At 37.1% G+C, this 22,386-nt stretch overlaps 1 protein-coding gene across 1 annotated transcript in view; it reads left to right on the top strand.

The window, feature by feature from the left end:
• Positions 1-2,888: 2,888 nt before the first annotated feature.
• elp2 (elongator acetyltransferase complex subunit 2) overlaps positions 2,889-22,386 on the top strand; it is a 36,326-nt gene continuing 16,828 nt past the window's right edge. Inside the window, exons 1-12 of the mRNA XM_015372407.1 lie at positions 2,889-3,026; positions 3,161-3,239; positions 5,060-5,130; positions 5,299-5,440; positions 5,766-5,843; positions 6,035-6,099; positions 6,212-6,278; positions 10,252-10,398; positions 10,577-10,672; positions 11,907-12,007; positions 21,419-21,550; positions 22,233-22,382. Of these exons, the coding sequence (XP_015227893.1) occupies positions 2,895-3,026; positions 3,161-3,239; positions 5,060-5,130; positions 5,299-5,440; positions 5,766-5,843; positions 6,035-6,099; positions 6,212-6,278; positions 10,252-10,398; positions 10,577-10,672; positions 11,907-12,007; positions 21,419-21,550; positions 22,233-22,382 (1,260 nt within the window). The 5' untranslated portion in view covers positions 2,889-2,894. The remainder of the gene's footprint in view (positions 3,027-3,160; positions 3,240-5,059; positions 5,131-5,298; positions 5,441-5,765; positions 5,844-6,034; positions 6,100-6,211; positions 6,279-10,251; positions 10,399-10,576; positions 10,673-11,906; positions 12,008-21,418; positions 21,551-22,232; positions 22,383-22,386) is intronic.

Below are 22,386 nucleotides of genomic sequence, written 5' to 3'. Positions count from 1 at the left end.
TATATATATAAACTACTATTTTTAGGTAAATCCGGATGTAGGTGTTTTGTGACATCACTGGAAAAATATAGGAGCAGAAATATCTTTCTGTCAGCGTCCATCTGATTTATAGCTCCAGCTCTGGACTCTGCGTCACTTTGACATTAACCAGCGGATCAGCTCATGTTATATCTCACATGAAATCCCCACAGCTTGTGCTGATGAAAGAAGGCTACAATAATAAAGATGCATCAAAAGAGACTCGAACGGAGGAGCTGGTCCTTTACCTGATGTCCTGCCTTAGACACAGCGTTGAAATAATGGGAGAACATAACTGACTGGAGCAGACCGTGACCTAGAATGATTTATTTAAATAAACAAGAGAGTGCATGACTCATCCCATGTTCTATCTGTATGAGGACTTAGAAAAAAGGACTGATGAGAGGAGAGAGAAGGCAGCTTGAGCAACAGAAAGGTAGAATCCATATTAAAGGGTTTCAGGGGGAATTTTCTTAAAACAGACACCGTGTGCAACTCTACAGGGATAACTGTTTCAATACATTGGACTTTATATAGAGTATCTGAGTAAAGGGGCCTAAAAAGAGTATGTCAGACTTTTCAGATTTATTTTTTTTGCAGATATTGAAATCTATCTATCATTTCCTTCCATTTGCCAAACAAATGCTGTTCCTGTTGGTCAATCATCTTACAGACTGGTTTACATGATTAACTTTTTAGAATTCCTTTTTGAAGTTAGAATCTAGACACTTACTTTATCTGTGTAAAAGTGAATTCTGACCATTCTGCACTAAAGGTCAGTTTTAAGACCAGCCTGTGCTAATTAGTCTTATTGAAGAGTTTTTATTTTTTAATTTGATTTAATTTGTTTATGCCTTTGTGCCTCATTTACATGGAAATACTTCATAGTTATCTCACCACTGCAATTGTTCCTTAGAAAAGGATCTTCAGTAAGGAGAAATGCTTGCACGAATACAATGTTATGCCATACAGCAGTACACTGATGGTTTCCCTCACTGTTTGTTTTCGATGATGATAATGTGGGGGATAAAAGAAGAAGAAAACTTAACCAGAATTATATATATTATATACGGTACATCTGTTAGCTGTTGGATAAAGTCGATAGAATTCAATCAAAAATTTTAAATTTTTGCCTATATTGTATTACCTAAGAGGCATCTAGACAATGGGGATTAAATATAAGGAGGTTTTGAAACTCACAGAGAAAAGGAGAAAATAAAAATAGAAATAAAAAATCGCTAAGTCTTGTCATAAATTGCACCTATTTGTGTGTTTATTTCTTATAAATTGTTTGCTCTTTGGTAATTCATATGTTATCCCACTAACTTCTGTGTTTCCTTTATGCCTTTTTGAGTTACTGATTCTTTTAATAAAGTTATTTGCTGCCTATATCTTATTGCCGATTTGATCCTGCTCTGCTGTTACACAGGGGTAGTGTCATGCATTAATACATATAATTCTTGATCATTTTTTAAATGGGTCACATTTAAACTAATTTACAGCAGTTGAGTGTTTTGGTGATTTTATAAAAGGTAAACATTTTCATAATTACAAAAAGAAAGGAACATTTAAAAAAAGATATGAATTTTTTTCTTGCAATTCTGCAATTCTCGTTTGTATTATACACACTGGATTATAAAGTGTGGTGTGCAAAATGCTGGTCTGTTACAGGAATATATGTTTTTTTTAAGCTTTCAGAGCTTAAGGTAGATGCGCAAAGCGAGATTGGTTAAATCCACAAAAAATGCATATATTCTCCTTTGGAGTCTATACGTTGTAGCGGTATCTTTCAATTGCAGTTTGTTTGATATTTGCCTCTTACAGCTGAATACATGGCATTTTTGTACATTGTTTGAACTTTATTAATCTCACTGGAGAAATTTAGCTCTGCATTTCACCCATCACCTTGGGGAGCAGTGGGCTGCCATTATGCAGCACCCGGGATCCAAAGTGGAGACTGTAGGGATCAAACTAGGTATTGGCAACCTTCTGTGGTTAGTGCACTGCCCTAACCACTAGTCCATCACTACCCATTCTTCATAGCAAAATAGCTCAAACACAGTCAGACTAAAGGGGAACCTTTAGAGGTGGTTAGTAACTTGTTACATTTACTTATCTAATTTACTGGTGGAAATAAAGAATTTTCTACTGGTAAATTTACTGCATTCTACTTTATACCTGAGTAAAAACACAATTAAGCATCACTTGGGGGAAATTGACTAATTGTAAGTAACTTCACTCAGTAAAACAAACTTGTTTTAGACAAAAATGCACCAGAAGGATACATAACTACTATTATGTTTAGCCTTTTTGTGTACTCAAGACTTATTGGTTTAATCTAATGTTTAATCTGCTATATCTGCCATGTCATTCGGATGTCATGTGAAAATACAAATAAAAACAATATGTAACTTACACTAGTCTAACCTATAGATAACATAGTGTATTTGCCGATTTTGTGAGTCTTATAATTCAAAAAATGTATTTGGAAAAGTCTTTCTTCCACCAAAAAATTGTATTGTGCAATTAATATCTATCTATCTGTCCATCTCTGTCTATCTATCTATATCTATATACTTTGGATCTGCAGTGACAAGAAAGGTAAAAAAAAAAATGCAGCACTTGTTAAAAATTACTTGGAAAAAACAACAATATTTTATACAACATTATATTTATATATACACATTATATTTATATATATATAATACAAATAAAATAATTATATATATATATATATATATATATATATATATATATATATATATATATATATATATATATATATATATATATATATTATATGTGGAACTATTAGTCCTGAGAAGTTGTTTATACTCGGAGTCTTTTCATGTAACTCCAATGCTTCTCTAGCCAAGATGGCGGCGTCCGTAATACAGACATGCCATATAGCATGCAGCGCAAACAGGACTCCTAATGTTGTTTCTTGGGGCCGTGGAGGAATTATTGCTTTTGGGACGTGTAATTCAGTGGCTCTGTATGACCCCCAGGTGATGATATGTTTAAAACCTGTCGGTTGAGTAGTCTTGTGTTCTTTGCTAGTTGGTGATGCTACTAGGGTTCGTATGCAGTGTGGGTTTAAACTGTTTAGAGAAGCACTGAAATTGCATTCTTTTTACTTAAGGAGAGAAGAGTTATCGCTTTGCTGAACGGACACAAGGGAAGAGTGAACGCTCTCCAGTGGGTTCACCAGAAGGATCATGGTGAGTGTGAAGAAGTAAAGCAAGGTACAAGACAGCTTTAAGAGTATTAACAACTACAGTAAGAATACGTTAAAGAATTATCCAAGAGGTTGGTCAGTGAAGGCAGAGATGCCATTAAATGACTCCTTTCATAGGGAACTTACCTCTCTATGCAAGAACTGCTTTTTTCAGGACTGGTCATCAAAGCACACTTCCCTCCAGGTTTGAGATGTTTATCTGCTTTAACACACCTGACTCTGATAAATGCAGTTCAACTAAGTCTGTTAATTAGTCACTGGAATGGAAAACAGCACTGCTAAAGCAAGGCATGCAGTGTAATAAGGAGCAGGGTTGGAAAACACTGACTTAATGGAACTGAACATGACAGATGTATGTGAACATTTATTGTCATTTATCAAATAAAGAACAGCACACACTCCTGCATCTGCACAGATGAACTGTTATTTACATTTCTTCTATCAGTCTGACTCTGGCAATTTATAACTTTTTAACGTTACATGCTATTCCCATTGAATCAAATGTATACTATTGGCACAATAATAAAACAGAACATACATAGTTATATTTGTTTAAAGGAGAAAAGCCACCTTTCTTTCTAACCCTGCATTTATTGTATTTTCTATTCCACATGTAGAACAACGCCAAAGTTTTCAAATGCTTATTTGGGGAAGATCGAGGCTTTATTCTCAGCTCTATTAAGTCAGAGAAAGTTGTCTCTCTCACACTTTCCCTGGCAATTTATCATGATTACTTTAAGATTATTTTTTCAAGTGATGGTGGTCTTTATTGACTAAGCTTTTAAAGTTTTCATATAATATGTTTTTTATAGCATCCATAGACTTAACATAGCATCAGGTTGAGGTCTTGATTTAGTTTTTTTTTCTTAACTTTTTTTCTATACTTTTATTCCTCCCTTTCTTTTGTTTATTGACTATGACTGTGCCTCTGAAGAGCAATACACACACGTCAGCATTTGTCAAAAGCACATCAAACATTCTTTTACCTTCTTTAAATGGTGGACATGGTAGTGATTATTTTAAGACCTTCTTTAATGAGGAATCTTGACAAACCAGAGCATTGTGGCCTCTATAGCTCTTTTTTTTCTGCTCTGCAAAGTCTCTTTTTCTTTTGTGTGGAAAATTTGCTTCAAAACCATTAGTATAGCCATACTTCTTAGGGTAAAAAATATATGATATATTAATGACCCATAATTTCCTCATTTCTTCTGGTAGGCCACGCCACCTGCTGTTACTAATGGATAACTACATTTGCTCAGATCCAAGGATCATTTCTTTTTTCTTTGCATGTCTGTTAAAGGTGACGTGCCTTAATGCAGCCTACCTGATGCATGCTTTCCTTTCTTCTGTTCCTTTAAAAAAAAAAAATTATATATATATATATATATATATATATATATATATATATATATATATATATTCACATATAATAAATCCTCTGATTCGTGTAAGAAGTACAAGATTCTCTGGTCCTGCATATGTAATAATGTACAATAGTTGCAATCCAATCAGACCTGATTACAGTGTTTCAACGCATTGTTTAAGGTTTACAAGGTAATAGATAATCAGGGTTATTTTTGCAAAACATCTTTGTTTTTCACAGTCTTAACTGTGTTAAAGGCTGATTTGTTATTGCTGGTATAGCACAATGGACTCCAGCTTATTTGAAATGAACTCAAAACCCATCCTTGATTGATGAACAATAATTGTTTCTATAAGGTTATTGCTGATGTCTTTTAAATGAAACAAGTACTTCTTTAAAACAACCAGAATAATCTAATTGTGTTGAGTTTGTTGTTGCAGAAACAGAGTGTCATGTTGTCTCAGGAGGTTCCGACAATAGGGTCATCCTTTGGGAAGCTCAAGATGAGACGGTAACATGCTTCCCATTACAATTGACCTTGGTGTCCGATGACTGTTTTTAGATTTAAAATACATAGTTTTTGATATTTCCTTTGTAGTATTAACTGTATTTTTATGATGCATACTTTTTAGTAAATAATGGAAAAGTTGAATAATTTTGTGTGTGTGTAATTCCCCAGTTTGTCCAGGCAGTGGAGTGTAAGGGCCACACTGGTCCTGTCAGCGCTGTGGATGCTATCTACACAGAAGACTCTGAGGTGCTTATTGCTTCTGCTTCATCCGATTCTACAGTGAAGTTGTGGCTCTGCAGTGACAAGAAAGGTAAGAAACAATGCATCACATGATATATGCACACACACACATATATATATATGCCATGTTTCAGCTGGAGGTTTTTAGGTTGATTAAAAGAAAGCTGTAATATTCTCTGATTCCTGTTATCTCTTTGTTTGCAATTTTTTAAAAACAAATGGAGAAAGTTGTAAATTATTATCTTTGGTATTTATCAAATATTAAATGTCTAAAACAGGCATATTCTGTTCAGCACTGGAGCATTGCAGTCATTGTCTTAAAACACATGAGTTTTTAACTGACAGTGTCACTGTAGCACATCTGAAATGTTTCCATGTGGATCTGTCCTCCTCAGCCGAGTGCCTCCATAATGTATCATTTGGGAGCGGTTTCATGATGGATGTGTCTCTAGCTCTGTTGCCAGGCACCAGAGGTAAGCATTAGCTGCTCCTTCAACATCCTTTAAGTTGCACACACATTTGTTGCTTTTATATCATTCATCTCAGTATCAGCTGTAGTTCTGCTCACTTGTTGATGCTTTGCTTCTCTTCAGCTCATGAAATCTTGGATTCTGATATCAGTATAAACCTGTGCTTTGTAAATGTTTTCCCTTTATGTTTGAAGTTCCCATACTTGCCTGTGGGGGTGATGATTCTCGGGTGCACCTATACGTGCAGGAGAGCGGTCAGGTGAGCTTGAGTCACTATGCCCTCAGAGTTAGCTTGGTCATCCTTCCTTTGCTGATTACTGGATCTGAGTTTGTAAAGTTTGAAGCTAATCTCTGAATCTGCTTTATTTCAGCTCCAGAGAACAATGTCACTGCCAGGACATGAAGACTGGATTCGTGGCGTTAAATGGGCATGTACAGGTTCGTTATGCTTTAATATGGAAAAAATGTAATCTGTTCAAATCAAAGCCGAGAGGAATCAGTTAATGGTCATCGGCATCCTCCAAGCCTCACGTCTTCTACTATTTGAATTAATGCTGGCTAGCTTTGCGACTCACATATTTAACAAGTACAAAATTCTCTTATTCATTGTGTTGCACTGTCCTTACTTGAGCAGGATATTGGTTTTCATGACAGAAATGTTATTAGAAGAGAAGGTGCAGCTCATCCTTAGGCTTGTTGCCTCATACATATTTTATCTCGGTCACTTGGTGATTTTAAAATCTAGTGACTCCACTGACCTCGAAGGAAGGCTACAACCTCATCATATCCCCTATGGGCTGGCCAGCACTACGAGTAGCCAAATTGATTATGAAACCTTTGAGCACTGCAGCTACCGTCTGCATGGGAATCTCCCACTGCTCTGTTTGCACCATGATTTGAATGGAAATTAGTATCTTCTGTGATTTAGTGCAGCATGCACAACTCCAAGTTGCACAGGTATTTTGCATGGAGACAGAAAGTGTGCTGCAGGTTAACAAGCTGATAAAAAAAATCCAGATTTAGTGTTTTTTTTTTTTCTCCCTATATTAGGGCTAAAATTTATGCTAAAGTTGGATACATTTCATATGTTAAAGGTGCTATGGGAAAAAAAAATGTTTACCATATTAACTAAAACTGTAATTATGTCCTGACTGTTACATATGAAGCAAGTATTTGGTTGTAAAGAATCAAAGTCCTGTGCCTTCTTTCAGTGGTCAATGCAGAACAACTCATTCATGGTCAGAAGGAACGCTAGAAGGATGTGTTAGCTGTGTTCATCACAATCTTGTTCAGACCCCTCTCCACACGCAGCCACTACCACCATTCAAGCAAGCTCAAAAGTGCCAGTGTACCGGTACTGCATCTGTGCACCAGTCTAAGGCATGGATGCCTGTCCCCCACAAGTGTTATTAGTCAGTGCTGCGCTACAGCAGAGCAGCAGAGAACCAGGGGAGGAGTTCTTTAAATTTTATATCAAGTCCCTTGTTTTCTTTAAACATCCTACAGCAGCTTTAAATCAAGTATGCACAGATTATGAGGACATATATGGGTGTAGATGGGATGAAAGGAAAGAACTCAGTTTGTAGGTAGGTTTCAGCTACTTCTTCAAACCTTTTGGCTGGGCCAAATAAAATAGCTTAATGTCACAAAGAGTAGCTCTAGCATGTGGGGGGGTTGCTTTTTCAGGCATTTAAAGCCAATTAGGAGTAAACATTATTTCCCTTGTCACCACCCCATGCCGCTTTGGCAGACCTTCAGGCAGAAACCATAACAAATAATAGTTTGTGTCGTCATCAACGTGTTAGTGCTTTGATTGACTTGATTTACGGCCTGGCATCTTTCTGTATAGCAACTGAGGAATTTACAACATTATCATAATGTCTGTTTGTCTTTGGCTGGAATAAAGCTGGCCTAGTCTCCACAGAAAATAGCTGACATGCATTATGTATAAAGACAGGGCCTTGCAGCAGAAAATCAGCATGTGCTTTGTCTGCCACCTGTCTGTGTGTGGGCTTGTTGTCCTGCTGCCTTACTGGCTACAACTCTGTTAGATGCTAACCTCTCATTGATCCCGGATGGAGCAGCTGTTTCAAATCTTCAGATATACCTTAGAGTATGATGATAATTATAAGCAGAAAATTCATGGTAATTCCATTTTTGTTTAACATTACCAGTGAAGTCGTTATTATCTTTACTTAAGCTGAATTATCATGTAATTTCTTTAATTAGACCGCCTCCTGTCCATGACTTTAAAATTGAACTGAACAAATCTGTTGCTATCAATGCAACTTAGAGAAAAGATTAAATATATAGAATACTTTATGAACAGAATAAAAACTTAATCTGTATTTTGATGTATTTGATTGAAAATAAGCCATTTCATTTCTTAAATCTGTTTTAATTCTTAATGGTTAATTTAAATGAGTTTATTTGCCAGAGGAAGAATAAAATTGTGTAGTTCTCATTTTAAATGGGGAAATTAAGAATACTATGATTAGAATTCAAACTTAAGACCAAAAATCTGTTAATAGTGCTGCTCTCTGTTCGTGACAGTATAGGTACATAGTATAACACTTCATTACACATACCTACAGGAAGAGTTGTTTCCTAATATTTTATAAATAAATGAATAAATGGATAACTTTATTTCAGACAATCTAATAAATTTCCAAGTTTAACACATACAAATATTACATACAATAAATAATATATATATATATATATATATATATATATATATAGTTACCTTTTATCTATAATATAGTGCTTATGTAAAAGGGGTTACAAAGAAGTGAAGGTTTAAAGGTATAGTGGAGGATGTTCTTTTTCTGGGTGGATCATCAAAATAAGTGGTCCTCCTAATTGTCAATCATTCTGGTGATATGTTTCCGTAAGGCCTTCCTATGTGCTCGTCCCTATTTTCACTTACCGGTGGTGAGTCTGTCATAGTTGAAAAATTTAAAATCTTCTTTTGGAAAGCAAGCTTTTACGAGCGATGCAAACAGCAACTTTTAAACAGAGCGTGCACGAAGAGAGATGTCATAAAACAAGTAGAAATAGGCTTTTGCATGATCTCGCATGCATTTAATTTGTGTTCTGTCTTGGGAGTGCGTAAAGGGTTTTGCATGTGCATTTTTTCTTTTCTTTTCTTTTTTTTTAGAAGTGAAGAGGGCGGGTCTTTTCAAAAATTTGTGAAAATTCTCCACTGTACCTTTAATCATACCTCTTCTCCTATCTTTAGTTCTTAACACCAACAATCTTCCCATTTCCAATTTAATTTATGAGTTTGTACTACTTTAATTAATCCATTAAGTGAATTAGTTATGTATGTACATATAAAGATATACACCTTACATGTCCTTACACACATATTTATTCATACAATTATGACCCATAACTGATATGACCTCAACCATAACAAAAGTATGCACAGAGACTAAGAGTACCTGTTCACCACACTTCTTCCATATTAAATCTCATTTAAGAAATTCAGTTTGATCCTTTTGCTAGACATGCTCATGGTTGAACATTGCTTTAATCCCTTACTGAGTTTGCTCCATACTTTCATTTATTTCAATAGTGGTAAAAAAAGGTGCAGCATGAAGCTCGTTACAAACTTGGACTCTGAACAACAGTTTTTGGAAATAGGAGGTAATATTTAACTTGGATACATAGGAAATAAAAGGGCAATGCATTTACCAACTATATAGGCAGGTGATTTTTATGTGAAATAGGGTAAAATTGGCAAAAGACCACTTTTATTAGGGCGGAAGTGAAGTTGTAAGAATTCTTTGTCATATTTAGGGATTAATATTACTATGCTGAGCTCACTCTAAACAGACCCATATAAAACATGTCAGGTGTCTTTTGGGTAATATAAGGCCAACCTGTAAATGTCTAATACTAATAGACCTGAATTATAAATTTCACAATACTCTATTGTTATTCTTCATCTGATACACATAACAAATAGAGATGTAAATCACCATTTTTACCATGATGGGAGATTATATTGATTTGTTTGGATGACAGTAGGATGCTTTTTGATAAAACTTGTCAGTAAAGATAAATGGAAATTTTATTAGCAATTTAAAATGATCAATAACATCTAAATCCATTTAAAGAATCCTAATTCATAAAAATAATAATTAAAAAGTTCACTTGTTCACATTCTGACACATAGCTGAACCTACTATATTCTGAAGATGCAGATGTGGAGCGATTTTTTTTTCTTTCCCCCAATATAAACTGATGTATTTTTATGTGACTAGTTACAAAGGCAGTATTTTATGTGTTGCATAGTGTTGCCCTTTCCAATAGAATTTGAGTTCATATAAAAACAAACCTGGTAACTTTGAGGTCTGCAGAAGAGAGAGGGTTTTCAGGTTTTCTCTCTCTGTGTCTCATTCAGGGGGCGAGCTGTTATTAGCCAGCTGTTCACAGGACTCTCTCATCAGAGTATGGAGGCTCTGTGCCAAATCTGGCACAGACACCAGCACAGAAGATGATCACTCCGTCATCAAAATGAAAGAGGACGTTTTTGAAGTGAAGGACAGAGGTGAGTGGGCCAGCCAGGCATGATTACAAAAAATGACGATAATTAACCAAATGCGGAGAGATCATTTTAATGGGGAAGGCTTTTATGCTCACTGTAGTCAGGACAGTATATGCTGATATTTGATTTGCTACCAGGACATGTTTGTTTGATGATACTGATATGTTTTTTTTGTTTACAGGAATGGTTTCACAGTTTGCTGTGTCTCTTGAGACAGTTCTGGCAGGACATGAGAACTGGGTTTATGGGGTCAGCTGGCAGCCTCCTGTCTTTAAAGGTAGTCTGATTTTTTTTCTCCCTTTTCTAAGGATTCCTGCATACGTTTATCTGATATGAAATTTGAAAGCATCACTTGACAAAAATATTAATCCAACACTTTTTGCTAAGGCTCCCATTTTTTATAAGTTGAACTTAAAGATCTGAAACATTTTCTGTATACAAAAAAAGAACCATTCCCTGAAATGTTTTCCAATCTGTCCAAATTACAATGACAAACTGCAGTCAGTTGGAGACCCGGTGAGGGCGACTAGCATCTAGCATCCCTGAGATGGTTTCTGAGAGTTTGTGCAGGTTCTTTCAGCAGCTGTCCAGTTGCCTGGTCTCAGACGATCTTGGAGGTGAACATGTTGGGTTTGGATTGCTTACACATAGTCTATGATTATGAGGACTGGATGTTCTGCCAATTTATCTGAAATACCTTTGGAGAAGGTTTCTGGTCGAGGGATGAACATTAAATGAATGGGCAACATCCCTGCAGCCGGTATGCTAACTGCAAGCTCCCTCAAAACTTGTGATATCTGTGGCATTGTGCTGTGATGAAACGCCACATTTCAGAGCGGTGTTTGACTGTGGCCAGCTTGGCACACCTGTGTAGTAATAATGGTGTCTGATCAGCATTTTCATATGCTACACCAGCTTGGTGGGATGGATTATTTAAGTGTTGAATGTCACAGATTAAGCCAGATTTATGAACAATATTTCAGAGAAATGGTTACTTTGAGTTTAAAGCATTTACTGCCATTATGCCATTATTATCTAATTTGCCACATTAGAACTATATTATTTGTTAAAATTGACTCGTGTAACATTTTTGTTTAATTTTCAGTCATGGATTAGCCCCTCCTGAACCGAAATAATTTTTTAATTGCTCTTTGTTAACATAGACAAATAAAACTCAATCCTGTTTTATCCTCAAATATTCAGCATATTAATCATAAACTTGTAGGAAAACCTTTTGCAAGTTGTTGAATCCTAAATATTCCAAGATTATATTAACATTATGCTTCTTTACATAATCTGTGCTCAGTAGACCATGTATTGTAACATTTCTAACAGACAGATTTATTAGCAGACTAGATGACTTTTATTGGATAAAAACATCTTAATTTTTGTAGTTAAAACATGTGGCTTGTGAATATCTTTGCAAATCACTGGCTAGAGTCTACCATTGAAGATTAGCTGTAAACATTTAAACTATAGGGGTCTGAGTTTCCCTTTGTCTCCCCCTGCAGGTGGTGAGTGGCATCAGCCTGTTGTTCTGCTTTCAGCCTCCATGGACAAAACCATGATCATCTGGGCTCCTGAGGAAGGCTCTGGAGTCTGGGTGGAGCAGGTCGGTGTTGATTTGAGTGTGATGGTCTATGCAGACACACACACACATTAATCCATCATTCTCTGCAGCCTGCATGGGGCTTAAAGGGTCTAGTTATAGAGCCAGCCTTTTGTCAATCGCTCCTCTGCCCAGAACCCAGCTCTCCTGCGTTCTTTCTACTATCTCAGTTCCCACTCTCAGGATCACTGTCAGACAGTGATGAAGAGGAACTGACTGGTACACCGCTGAGTGTTGGAAAGATGATGTCGTCCTCTCAGATGTTTCACTCTTTCGCTCTTCTTTTACAGCACATTTCCCAAATCCATGGAAGAAAGAGAAGGTGGCGAGATGCTTCTGTTGCTCATATATTTATTTCAAAAATACATGGAAAAAGAAATTCTTCAATATATACAACTTTAGAAATTATACACATAAGAGTAGAGGTTTTAGTCAAAGATGGATAAAAAACTAATACTGTCGATTAACTGGTTTTCTACCATAATCGGGTTGAAAAGTTCAAAGCGAGCAAAGCTGGAAGGAGAGGAATCCACTCTCAATGAATTGCAGGGAAGGAGACCAGACTTTATTGAGCTGGATTAAATTATCTCTAAAGGGTTGCTGAGAGCTTTTTTAAATGTTCAGCAGCTTGTTAAAAGATTAAGCCATTGATTTATTGATTGTTTTGCTTCTTCGTTACAGTTGAGTGATATCGTTTTCTTGGGCAGAATTAATTTCGATTGGAGCCTACGATTGTGATGTCTGACTTGTTCTGTGCCAGAGGGGGGAAAGAAGGATGCTTGAGATTGGGTTTGATTAATAGTTTCTTACATCTGAAAAAAGTTCCTCAAATGTTGTGCAAAGCCAGAAATTGTAGTTAAAGCTATTGTGGAAGATTTTAAAAAGACCCGCACTCTCCACTAAAAAGAAATGCACATGCACAACCCTGTATCCAGAGAAGGAACGCCTATTAAACAGTTTGCCAGAGAATGCACGAGCCCATTTCTCCTTTTGCAAGCTCTGTTTAAAAGTTGCTGTTTGCGTTGCTCGTAAAAGCTTGCTTTCCAAAAGAAGATTTTACATTTTTCTACTATGTCAGACTCACCACCAGTAAGTGAAAATGGGGACGAGCACGTAGGACGGCCTTAAGCCCGGCCTACAATGTGCGATTTTGGAGGCGATTTTCCAGATTTTCCAGAAAATTTTTCAATCAGGCTGAAAGTCCGCCTGATCGTGCGTAGTGCACAGGGGGTTACGAGCGGCGATCAGGCTCTCAGTACCACCTCCCGATCAGGAATCGCGAGGTCGAGAGAAAATCAAACATGTTTGATTTCTCTCCCGACCGTTGTGGGCAAATCGCTCAGGGTGCATGCGCAAACAAGTATTCTTCTGTGAACACAGCAGCGTGGCAGGGATGTAATTAATGAAATGCAGTTCTATCTGTAAAATGGACAGACCGTAGTAGCCATGTTTGCTCAGCCATGTCTTTTTGCTAAATACATTGCACAAATTGCCAAAGCAGTGCGTTTCATTCTACGGAGCTTAATATTCCCCTTCTATTTGTTTGGCCTCCAGATAGACGAGTCAGAACAGCTCCATCTCACTGCGGAGCTGAGTCCGACGTGATTTTTTCTCGTACAGTGTGAGCAGGCAGATCGCACGAGAGCGTCGGGCTGAACATATATCGTGAGCTGTTAACTCACACTGTACGACTAAACCCTGCGATTAGTCGTACACTATGAGCAGTAGCTGCGTGCAACAACTGAAAATAATTGCACAGTGTACGCCCGGCTTTATGTAAACATATCACCAGAATGATTGACAATTAGAAGGGACCACTTATTTTGATGATCCACCCAGAAAAATAACATCCTCCACTATACCTTTAATGTTCCTCCTCAGTTGGGAAAAGTATGCATATGATGGAAGTTGATTTTACTTTCTAAATAAATTTGAAAAAAGACAGCAGTGCAGACTCTAACAGTATCTCCAAATATTTTTTCAATGCGATCTGAATGCCTTTTTTTCTCGTTTTCTTGCCTCCATTTATCTTTCATTCTTTTAATCCTTTCTTCTCTTCTTTTATCAATTTTTCTCTTTTTTTGTTCATCATGAAAAAATATTAATTAGTGATTCATACTAGAATTTTTACTGAATGTCAGTAGATGGCTTTTCCCAGAATCTTTCATTTAATTTTATTCCCCAAGCAAAGCCATTCAAACTTGTTCTCCTCTGCGGCTTTTCCTCCTCTGCGGCTTTTCCATCCTTTCTTTCACTCTTTGTATTTGTACCATCTTATTTCGATGGAAACTTCCTCTCTTTGTGCTCCCAGCAGCTCAGGCCGTGCCAGAGTGGAAGCTCAATTTAACACAAGTGTGGATTGGGAGGAGAAAAGAGCAATTCTCTCCCCATCTGCTCCACACCTTTTTTCTTTTTTTGTTGTTGTTGTTATTGTTCCAAAATACATTATGTTCTCAGGTGGTTTAGGATGCCGCACGGCCTCTTGCTCAAACGTTGGTCCAAAATCCCAAAATAAAAATCAAAGACTTGTTCACATATGCAGATATCCTGGCGTGCGTCATTTCAGATAAACACACATATCCGAGTGAACAGAGACCCAGTGTGTGATTGCGCTCCAGGCTGATGAGGTTTCAGCACTTGATCTGCTTCTTTTTTGCACCTTTGATCCCATGGTTTTATTTTCACGGTGATTAGCTACAAAGATTAGTTTCCTTTCTCAGAAAGTTTATGATTAGGGCCTGAAGCCCTCGACATGATCATATTCTTCTCAGGACCACTAAAATAGACCGATCAGTATAGGAGAGGGAGGAAACCAGCAGCAGAATAAGAGAAGTCTGGTATAGAGAATCTTTTATTTTTTGAGCTTTTATTCTAAAATGGAAAAAAAAATAAAAATTCAGACGTTGAATAACCTTTGTGTTGTTATGATTCCTCTTTCAGGTATTCACAATAACAAAACCCTAAAAAGAAAGCGATTCTACTTTAGACTTTATAAATTAAGTTTGAATGTCTGTTTAATGCTATACTATAGTTGAAGGTCCTCGACCGCAACAAGAACAAAGTTTTTGGGCGTGGCACTTACTGTGGGTCTAAATGACCAGCCATGTTTGTCTTAATTAGCCGATTCTACAGAGAAGTGCTTCGCATCAGCACGCTGATTAGAGTAATTGGTGGGTTCTGAAGGACAGCGGGATTAGCAGTGGGGCGGTCAGAGGCTACCGCTGTGGGAAAAAACATCTTGCCACAGAGACGCTGGTAATTAACATCTACGACTGACCACAGGGAGCCACCAAAACGTCTAGAGGGAAATTTAGTTTGTGTTTAACTGATAACCTTTTTTTTAGCATTGCCTTAGATAAAAAAAAAAATGATTCCAAGACCAAATAACTAAAAATTTACATTAAAACAACTCTGCCATAATATAATAACTGATTGAATAACTGAATATTTAATTTCACTTCTAACTTCAGGGTGTATATATATATATATATATATATATTACTTTGATTTAAAAGAACAGATATTATCCATGAAGTAAAAATACCTTATATTGCATTAAAAAACATCAAAAACGTCAGCAATCATGTTAAATATCAAGTTATAGAAAGGTTGAAGTAGGATTTGGTTATAGAGACTAAAAAAAGCTTTGAATAATTCATCCTCTGATAATAGAAAACCCAAACATGACTGCAAACCGACCAAGATCGTCTGTGGAGGAGCACCAGAGAACCACAGCTTCATAGGATATCAGATTTTTACACACTACACATCTGGTGAAGATTGAAAATCTGCAAAACAAAATGCATGAAAAAAAATTAAGCTTTTCGGTAGGAATATCCCAACTGGTTTGACATCAGCCAAAAAAATGTCTTTCTGAATATTTACCATTGATGCAACCTCCTCTGGGAGGAGGAGTGTTCCTGCAACCTAATGACTCAAAGAATTCAGTTAGTTTTCTTTGATAGAAACTTTTCACCAGTCTTTTTTCTTATTGTTTTTTTAGTATTTTTATTGGAGCCACAACAAAGATGTATATATACATACAAGCATACATATAAAAATATATGTTCACGTAATACATGATTGATGTAAAACATTAATGACTCTTGCTGTGATTACACACATGTCTATACAGTTAGAACAATGCTGACAAAGCATTTCACCAGAGTAAAAATTGGGAGTGAAATCAGCCTGCAACTAAAACCTCGAAAATAAACAAGCTGATAGAAATAATCCACTTCAATCTACGGTTGTTTGAAGCTTCTGTAACCCATTGGTTAAAAAAAAAATTATTCAGTGCAGGACTGTAACAAAGTTTTATTAAGCAGCTATTTTATCGGTTATTCTCACAATCAAGTAAAAACAAAAACATTTTACAGGTTGTTCAGTATAAAAATAAGTAAAAGTGTCTTTCAGTTGAGCAGGTAAATGATGATTTGTCAATAGAATAAGATTTTCTATTCTTAAAATAAGATAATTAGATAATATACACTAGAAATAAGACAATGTCATTATTTTTTCTTATTTTAAATGTAAATTGTCTTGTTCCATTGGCAGAGTGTCTCACCTCCTCATTTCAAGAACAAATGCACTTTTGTTAACTAAAAATGACTTATTTAGATTTCAGTTTTTTTGCAGTGTACTTATACTTCCTTATTAATAATATGAATACATGGAAAAATACAATCAGTCCTTTTTTTAATAAGTTTTGTAATAGTTATTTTTAATAGTTGTCGAAACATCTTTAAAAGAAAACTGAGCAGAAATGTTCTTACCTTCCAACTTATGCTGTTTAGTAGTTGCCATGACACGTATGACTGAGAATTTACAAAGGCAGAAATGTCCTAGATTACTTAGGAGTCAAGTTACACACTCCTCTGATTTGGTTCTAAAAAAACCCCAAAACAAAACCAAAATAAAATACAAATATTCATCAAAAATGGAAACTTCTGATTATTGATAATATAATTTAGGCTTAATAAAAACTGCCCACTCAGCTGCACCCCCCTGTGTTTTTATATAATGCTATGATGCTGTGGAGAAGCTTTTCTGTAATCTAAGGTGGTTGTTTCTGAAATTCTGTTAGTTTTGTGCTATATGTAAAGTGTTACACAACTTCCAAGACTTGATCTTTTATTTCATTTGTCCCAAATAAGACTTTGGGATCAATAGTTTTTTTTCCTTGGGACTCTTCTATAGATGTCTTTTTTGCTATTATTGTACCTTGAACACCGACCTTTGCTGAGGCCAGTGGGGCCTGCAGTGGGTTACCTGTGATTTGGGTTCTCTGAGTAATTTTGTTAGATCTTCCATGTTTTCTCCATTGTCTGTAAATGCAAATCAGATTTACAGTCTTATTATTTGTCCAAGAAATCAGTCCTTTTTTGTATTGCGCTTCATAAAAGCCAAAGAGTTAAATTTGAAGGCCTTCTCCCGATACGTAACACGTTCAGTTATTTTGCTTGGTTGATCCCATTTCATTTTCTTAGTTTCTCTCTAGGAGTGATACATATACACTCACCGGCCACTTTATTAGGTACACCTGTCCAACTGCTCGTTAACACTTAATTTCTAAGCAGCCAATCACATGGCAGCAACTCAGTGCATTTAGGCATGTAGACATGGTCAAGACAATCTCCTGCAGTTCAAACCGAGCATCAGTATGGGGAAGAAAGGTGATTTGAGTGACTTTGAACGTGGCATGATTGTTGGTGCCAGAAGGGCTGGTCTGAGTATTTCAGAAACTGCTGATCTACTGGGATTTTCACGCACAACCATCTCTAGGGTTTACAGAGAATGGTCTCGATTTGTGCTGCGACATTTGGATGGTAGGGTCAGAATTTGGCATCTACAACATGAAAGCATGGATCCATCCTGCCTTGTATCAACGGTTCAGGCTGGTGGTGGTGGTGTCATGGTGTGGGGAATATTTTCTTGGCACTCTTTGGGCCCCTTGGTACCAATTGAGCATCGTTGCAACGCCACAGCCTACCTGAGTATTGTTGCTGACCATGTCCCTCCCTTTATGACCACAGTGTACCCAACTTCTGATGGCTACTTTCAGCAGGATAATGCGCCATGTCATAAAGCTGGAATCATCTCAGACTGGTTTCTTGAACATGACAACAAGTTCACTGTACTCAAATGGCCTCCAAAGTCACCAGATCTCAATCCAATAGAGCATCTTTGGGATGTGGTGGAACGGGAGATTCGCATCATGGATGTGCAGCCGACAAATCTGCGGCAACTGTGTGATGCCATCATGTCAATATGGACCAAACTGCCTGAGGAATGCTTCCAGCACCTTGTTGAATCTATGCCGCAAAGAATTGAGGCAGTTCTGAAGGCAAAAGGGGGTCCAACCGGTTACTAGCATGGGGTACCTAATAAAGTGGCCGGTGAGTGTAGTCTAGTCTTTTCTGTCCTTGTCATATTCCTCTTCAGCATCACCACTGTCCAGCGTAGGCCGTGAATCCATATTGTTCCCCTTCTGATCATGACAGACGACAGCATTTAGCCCCTGTGTGTTTCTTTTCATGATTTATAGCCTGCTCTTCTGTGCAGAATTTTAAAATCAATCTGCTTAATGTTGCATCTCTTCCTCTCAATCTCACCATTTATGTCTCTCCCAGGCTGCCTCTCCTCCCCTTCTGTCTTCTTTAATCTCCCTCGCTAAAGGATCAGGCCATTCAATGTAAAGACATGCCGTTATCGCTGCCATTTGTTCCGCTGTGGTCCGGCATCCTTACAGGCATTATTTAGAAGGTCACTGATGACCACTGAGAAGCCTGGATAATTGACTATCTCACTCTTTGGCATCTAGTTTGTGTGCTTCTTTTTGCATCAGTAAAAAAATTAAATTTCAAAATATGCAGCTCTTATAATTCCCGTGAGTGAAAATTCATGATAGAAGACCCGGGCTAATTAAAGATTGAGTAGATATTGCCTATCTATATTTGGTTTCGAGGCAAAGGGAATTGTGCACTATTCCTCGGTGGTCCAGTCCTCTGTATAAATCTATTTTTCCTTTGGGCTCAATGAACCTGTTAAGGTTTAAGGGCCATAAAGATTTTTATTGGTTTTATTCCTAATGGTTCAGGGTATTCAGCCTAGTGGTGTCAAAGACCAGGCCTCTCACAGTATCCATTATTTTCCTCCAGTTTTTCTCTTTTTCTGGGGATGGAGTAGACACAGTAAACTAAGGTCTTTATGTGTATGTACACACACACACACACACACGGATGCATATATATATATATTGAAATAAATCAATTAATAATCAGCCAAAGGTTCCTCAAAGAAGGCTTTTTGCGAAATAAAACTAAAACCTTTCCACTTGGGTATCGAGCTCTATTTGATATAGCACATTCACAGACTAAAACAATTTGTATCTTAAATGCAAAATGTTTACATATTTTTCTTTTTTAACAATTTTGTGTAATTGCTGCTCAAAGCGGGTTTTTCTGTCAGCTAAAGGCATGTTTTAGAGTCTCGACACTCCAGTTAGCAATTAATCGATTACTAAATTAGTTGACGATCACTTCAATAATTGATTAATCACAAATAATCCAATTAATTGTTTCAGCCCTAATAAATATATATATAAAATAAATTAATTATAATAGATAATCTTTCACTTGATTGTTTAGCTGTTCCAATTCCCGTGTTTTATTGTCATTAAACTGTCACATGTATAGCGCAATTATAATAACTCTCTGAATTTAACCCATCCCCTTGGGGGAGCAGTGGGGCGCCGGAGGAGCATTGTGAGGTTAAGGGTCTTTGCTCAGAGACCCAGAGTGGCAGTCTGTGGGAGTTGGGCTCGAACTCAGAACCTCAGGATTCCAAGCCCAATGCCCTAAACTCTAGGCCGCCACTCTCCAAAGCAGGCATTGGCATCTCTGAAGTAGAGGCTATAGAGATATTAACTTAGCCATAAATCTTCCTGAAGTCCACGTATCGATACCCATATATGTCGCTTTGTAAGAGAACACATTTTTTGAGCTAAATAGGATTCCATAACTACAGTTTTTCCACTTTAATCTCTTTAGATCAGCTAACAGCAGCAGGGGTTTAGATAATGCTGCCTTTTTCTGAGGCATCCAAGTAACTCTGCTTCTTGAGGAGCGTCACATTAGGTCAGTAGCTATCTCTGGACACATTGCGTTTACGCTGTCAAACTAATGCATTAACTTTGAAGGCAGTGTAAGGAGAGATGCACCTCACTTGAGTGCATCCATTTCTGTATTCAGCACCATCCAGACACCATCACATCACTCACTACGTGTTATTCCAGATGTGACAGTGATACAATTTCTCAGTTTTTTTTGAAGTATTGTCCTGTTACCCAGCAGGTTCCCACTATTCGGGGTATCAAATTCAGCCTTGTTGATGACCTTGAAATAACTTTTAAAAGTCATTTTCCTTAGAGCCTGTTTTATATCATCCCTAGGTACCATTTTTGGTTCTTTGCAGGAGCTTTAGGAAGTTTAGAAGAAGCTCAATGAAAGGATGTCAGCCTATCTGCTGTCTCTACTTAAATCATAAAATGCTCTCTGCCCCAAGTTGTCAGTTAAATTCCACAAAACTGGTTCCGTAACTGTTTGCATGAAGAAAAGCACAGCAAATTTATAATTTAAGGGGTCATTATAATCCTAAAATAGTCCTTTTTATGTTTTGTTATTGTTCTCCTTGTTACTAAAGTCATTACTTGTCTTTTTTTTTTAAGTGAACTAGCTTTTCAGTGGCAGTTCAGCCCTGATGAAGGTTTTGTACTTTCTGTCTGAGGACTGGGTCAGAGATCCAAATCGCTTTGTGCATTACTGCCAGGGATATAAAGCTGTGACGTTTCTCATGATTAGTTGTTTCATGTAATGTGCTTTGGTTAAATTGCTTTCATTATTTACTAGACAAATCTATTTTTGTTTGGAGGAAAGCACGGGGTTTATTCAAGTCTAATGAGTCCCATTTTGTTTAATTTCTCATCAGATTTGTCAGCTTAATCTTATTTGCCCTCTTTTTAATTCCCCTCCTCACTTCTGTCCACCATTAAGAACTCTTGGTTAATGAGATTTTAAGAGACTGAAACCATACTGGAGAAGCTTTTCTTCATTCTTATCCCTCGTTTTCTATGAATGTCATCGTTCAAAAGGTTGGGCTAAACAAATTATCCCCCTTAAATCCTACCGTACTGTACATAGTGGAAGAGCAGATGTTAAATAATAAATAAGTGCTTTTAAAAAAGATGTCCTATTTGTCTGTTCCCCCCATTTTTTAATATTTTTTCAACCATAATGTCACAGCTTTGACCTAGTTTCCAAATGTTTTTTTCCAGCTAACTTCTTGTTTTGTAATCCTGTTAAAAAAGATGATTCTGTTGTTTGATCAATACTTTTCTGTCCTCTTTAAAACCAGGTGCGCGTAGGGGAAGTAGGTGGAAACACTCTGGGATTCTATGGCTGCCAGATGAGTCCGGATGGATCAATGATTTTGGCTCATGCTTTCCATGGAGCGCTACACCTTTGGTGCAAAGATCAAGATAAACAGGTGACAATAATGCCTGTTTAAGAGATTTCCCTTGTTTTAATGCTTACATTCAGAGGAGGACTGGTCATCTGTACCTTCTAGAGATGGCGTAAACTTAGAGCTTAAATTAATTTCTATTAATGTTTTCTTTTATATTTTCAAAAACATAGTATGGAAAATCAGATGGCATAAAGTGGATTTGTGTCTCTTCTTTTTTTCCTTATTTGAAGTCAAGTTTTGTTGTTTTCATCTTAAGGTCCAAATATTGAAATGTTTCTTTTTTCCCACCTTTTATTAAAAAGAAAAAATCCCTCAAAAACTTTATAAACAGGTTCAGTTATAAAGTCCATATAATGTAAAGACCAGCAGGTTGACATTTCTATACAGCTACACCAACAAGGAGAAGAACAATTAGTTCCACCCTGTCTCTCTCTCTGCCAATCACCAAGCTGCTGCGTACCGCTGTCAGGTGTCACTGGCAGGGAGGGGAGGTTTAATGCAGACATGGCTGGATTTAGATCCCATCTAACTGAACAGGAAATGCAAAGTTTACTATGAACCAGCAGTTCATGAAAATGAAATACAATGTTTAAGGGGAAAGGTTTGTTCTGGCTGCTTCGTAATTGTTCAGTTTCATCATAAGCACTGCTTCAGAAATAGACATGAAGACTAAACCTTACCTAAAGTAAAGTTTTGGATGCAGGGGGGGTGGAGACCTGCAGTTGTGATATCAGGTCACTTTAATGCCGTCCAAGACCTGCGCTGGGATCCAGAGGGGGAGTTTATCCTGAGCGTGGGCTCAGACCAGACCACCAGATTATTCACTCCATGGAGAAGGCAAGACAGCAAACAGGTAA

The sequence above is a fragment of the Cyprinodon variegatus genome, unplaced genomic scaffold (assembly GCF_000732505.1).
Source record: "Cyprinodon variegatus isolate N-32 unplaced genomic scaffold, C_variegatus-1.0 Scaffold71, whole genome shotgun sequence".
NCBI classification, from domain to species: domain Eukaryota; kingdom Metazoa; phylum Chordata; class Actinopteri; order Cyprinodontiformes; family Cyprinodontidae; genus Cyprinodon; species Cyprinodon variegatus.
The sequence above is the reverse complement of the archived record's forward strand: the minus strand, read 5'-3'. Positions and strand labels throughout refer to the sequence as shown.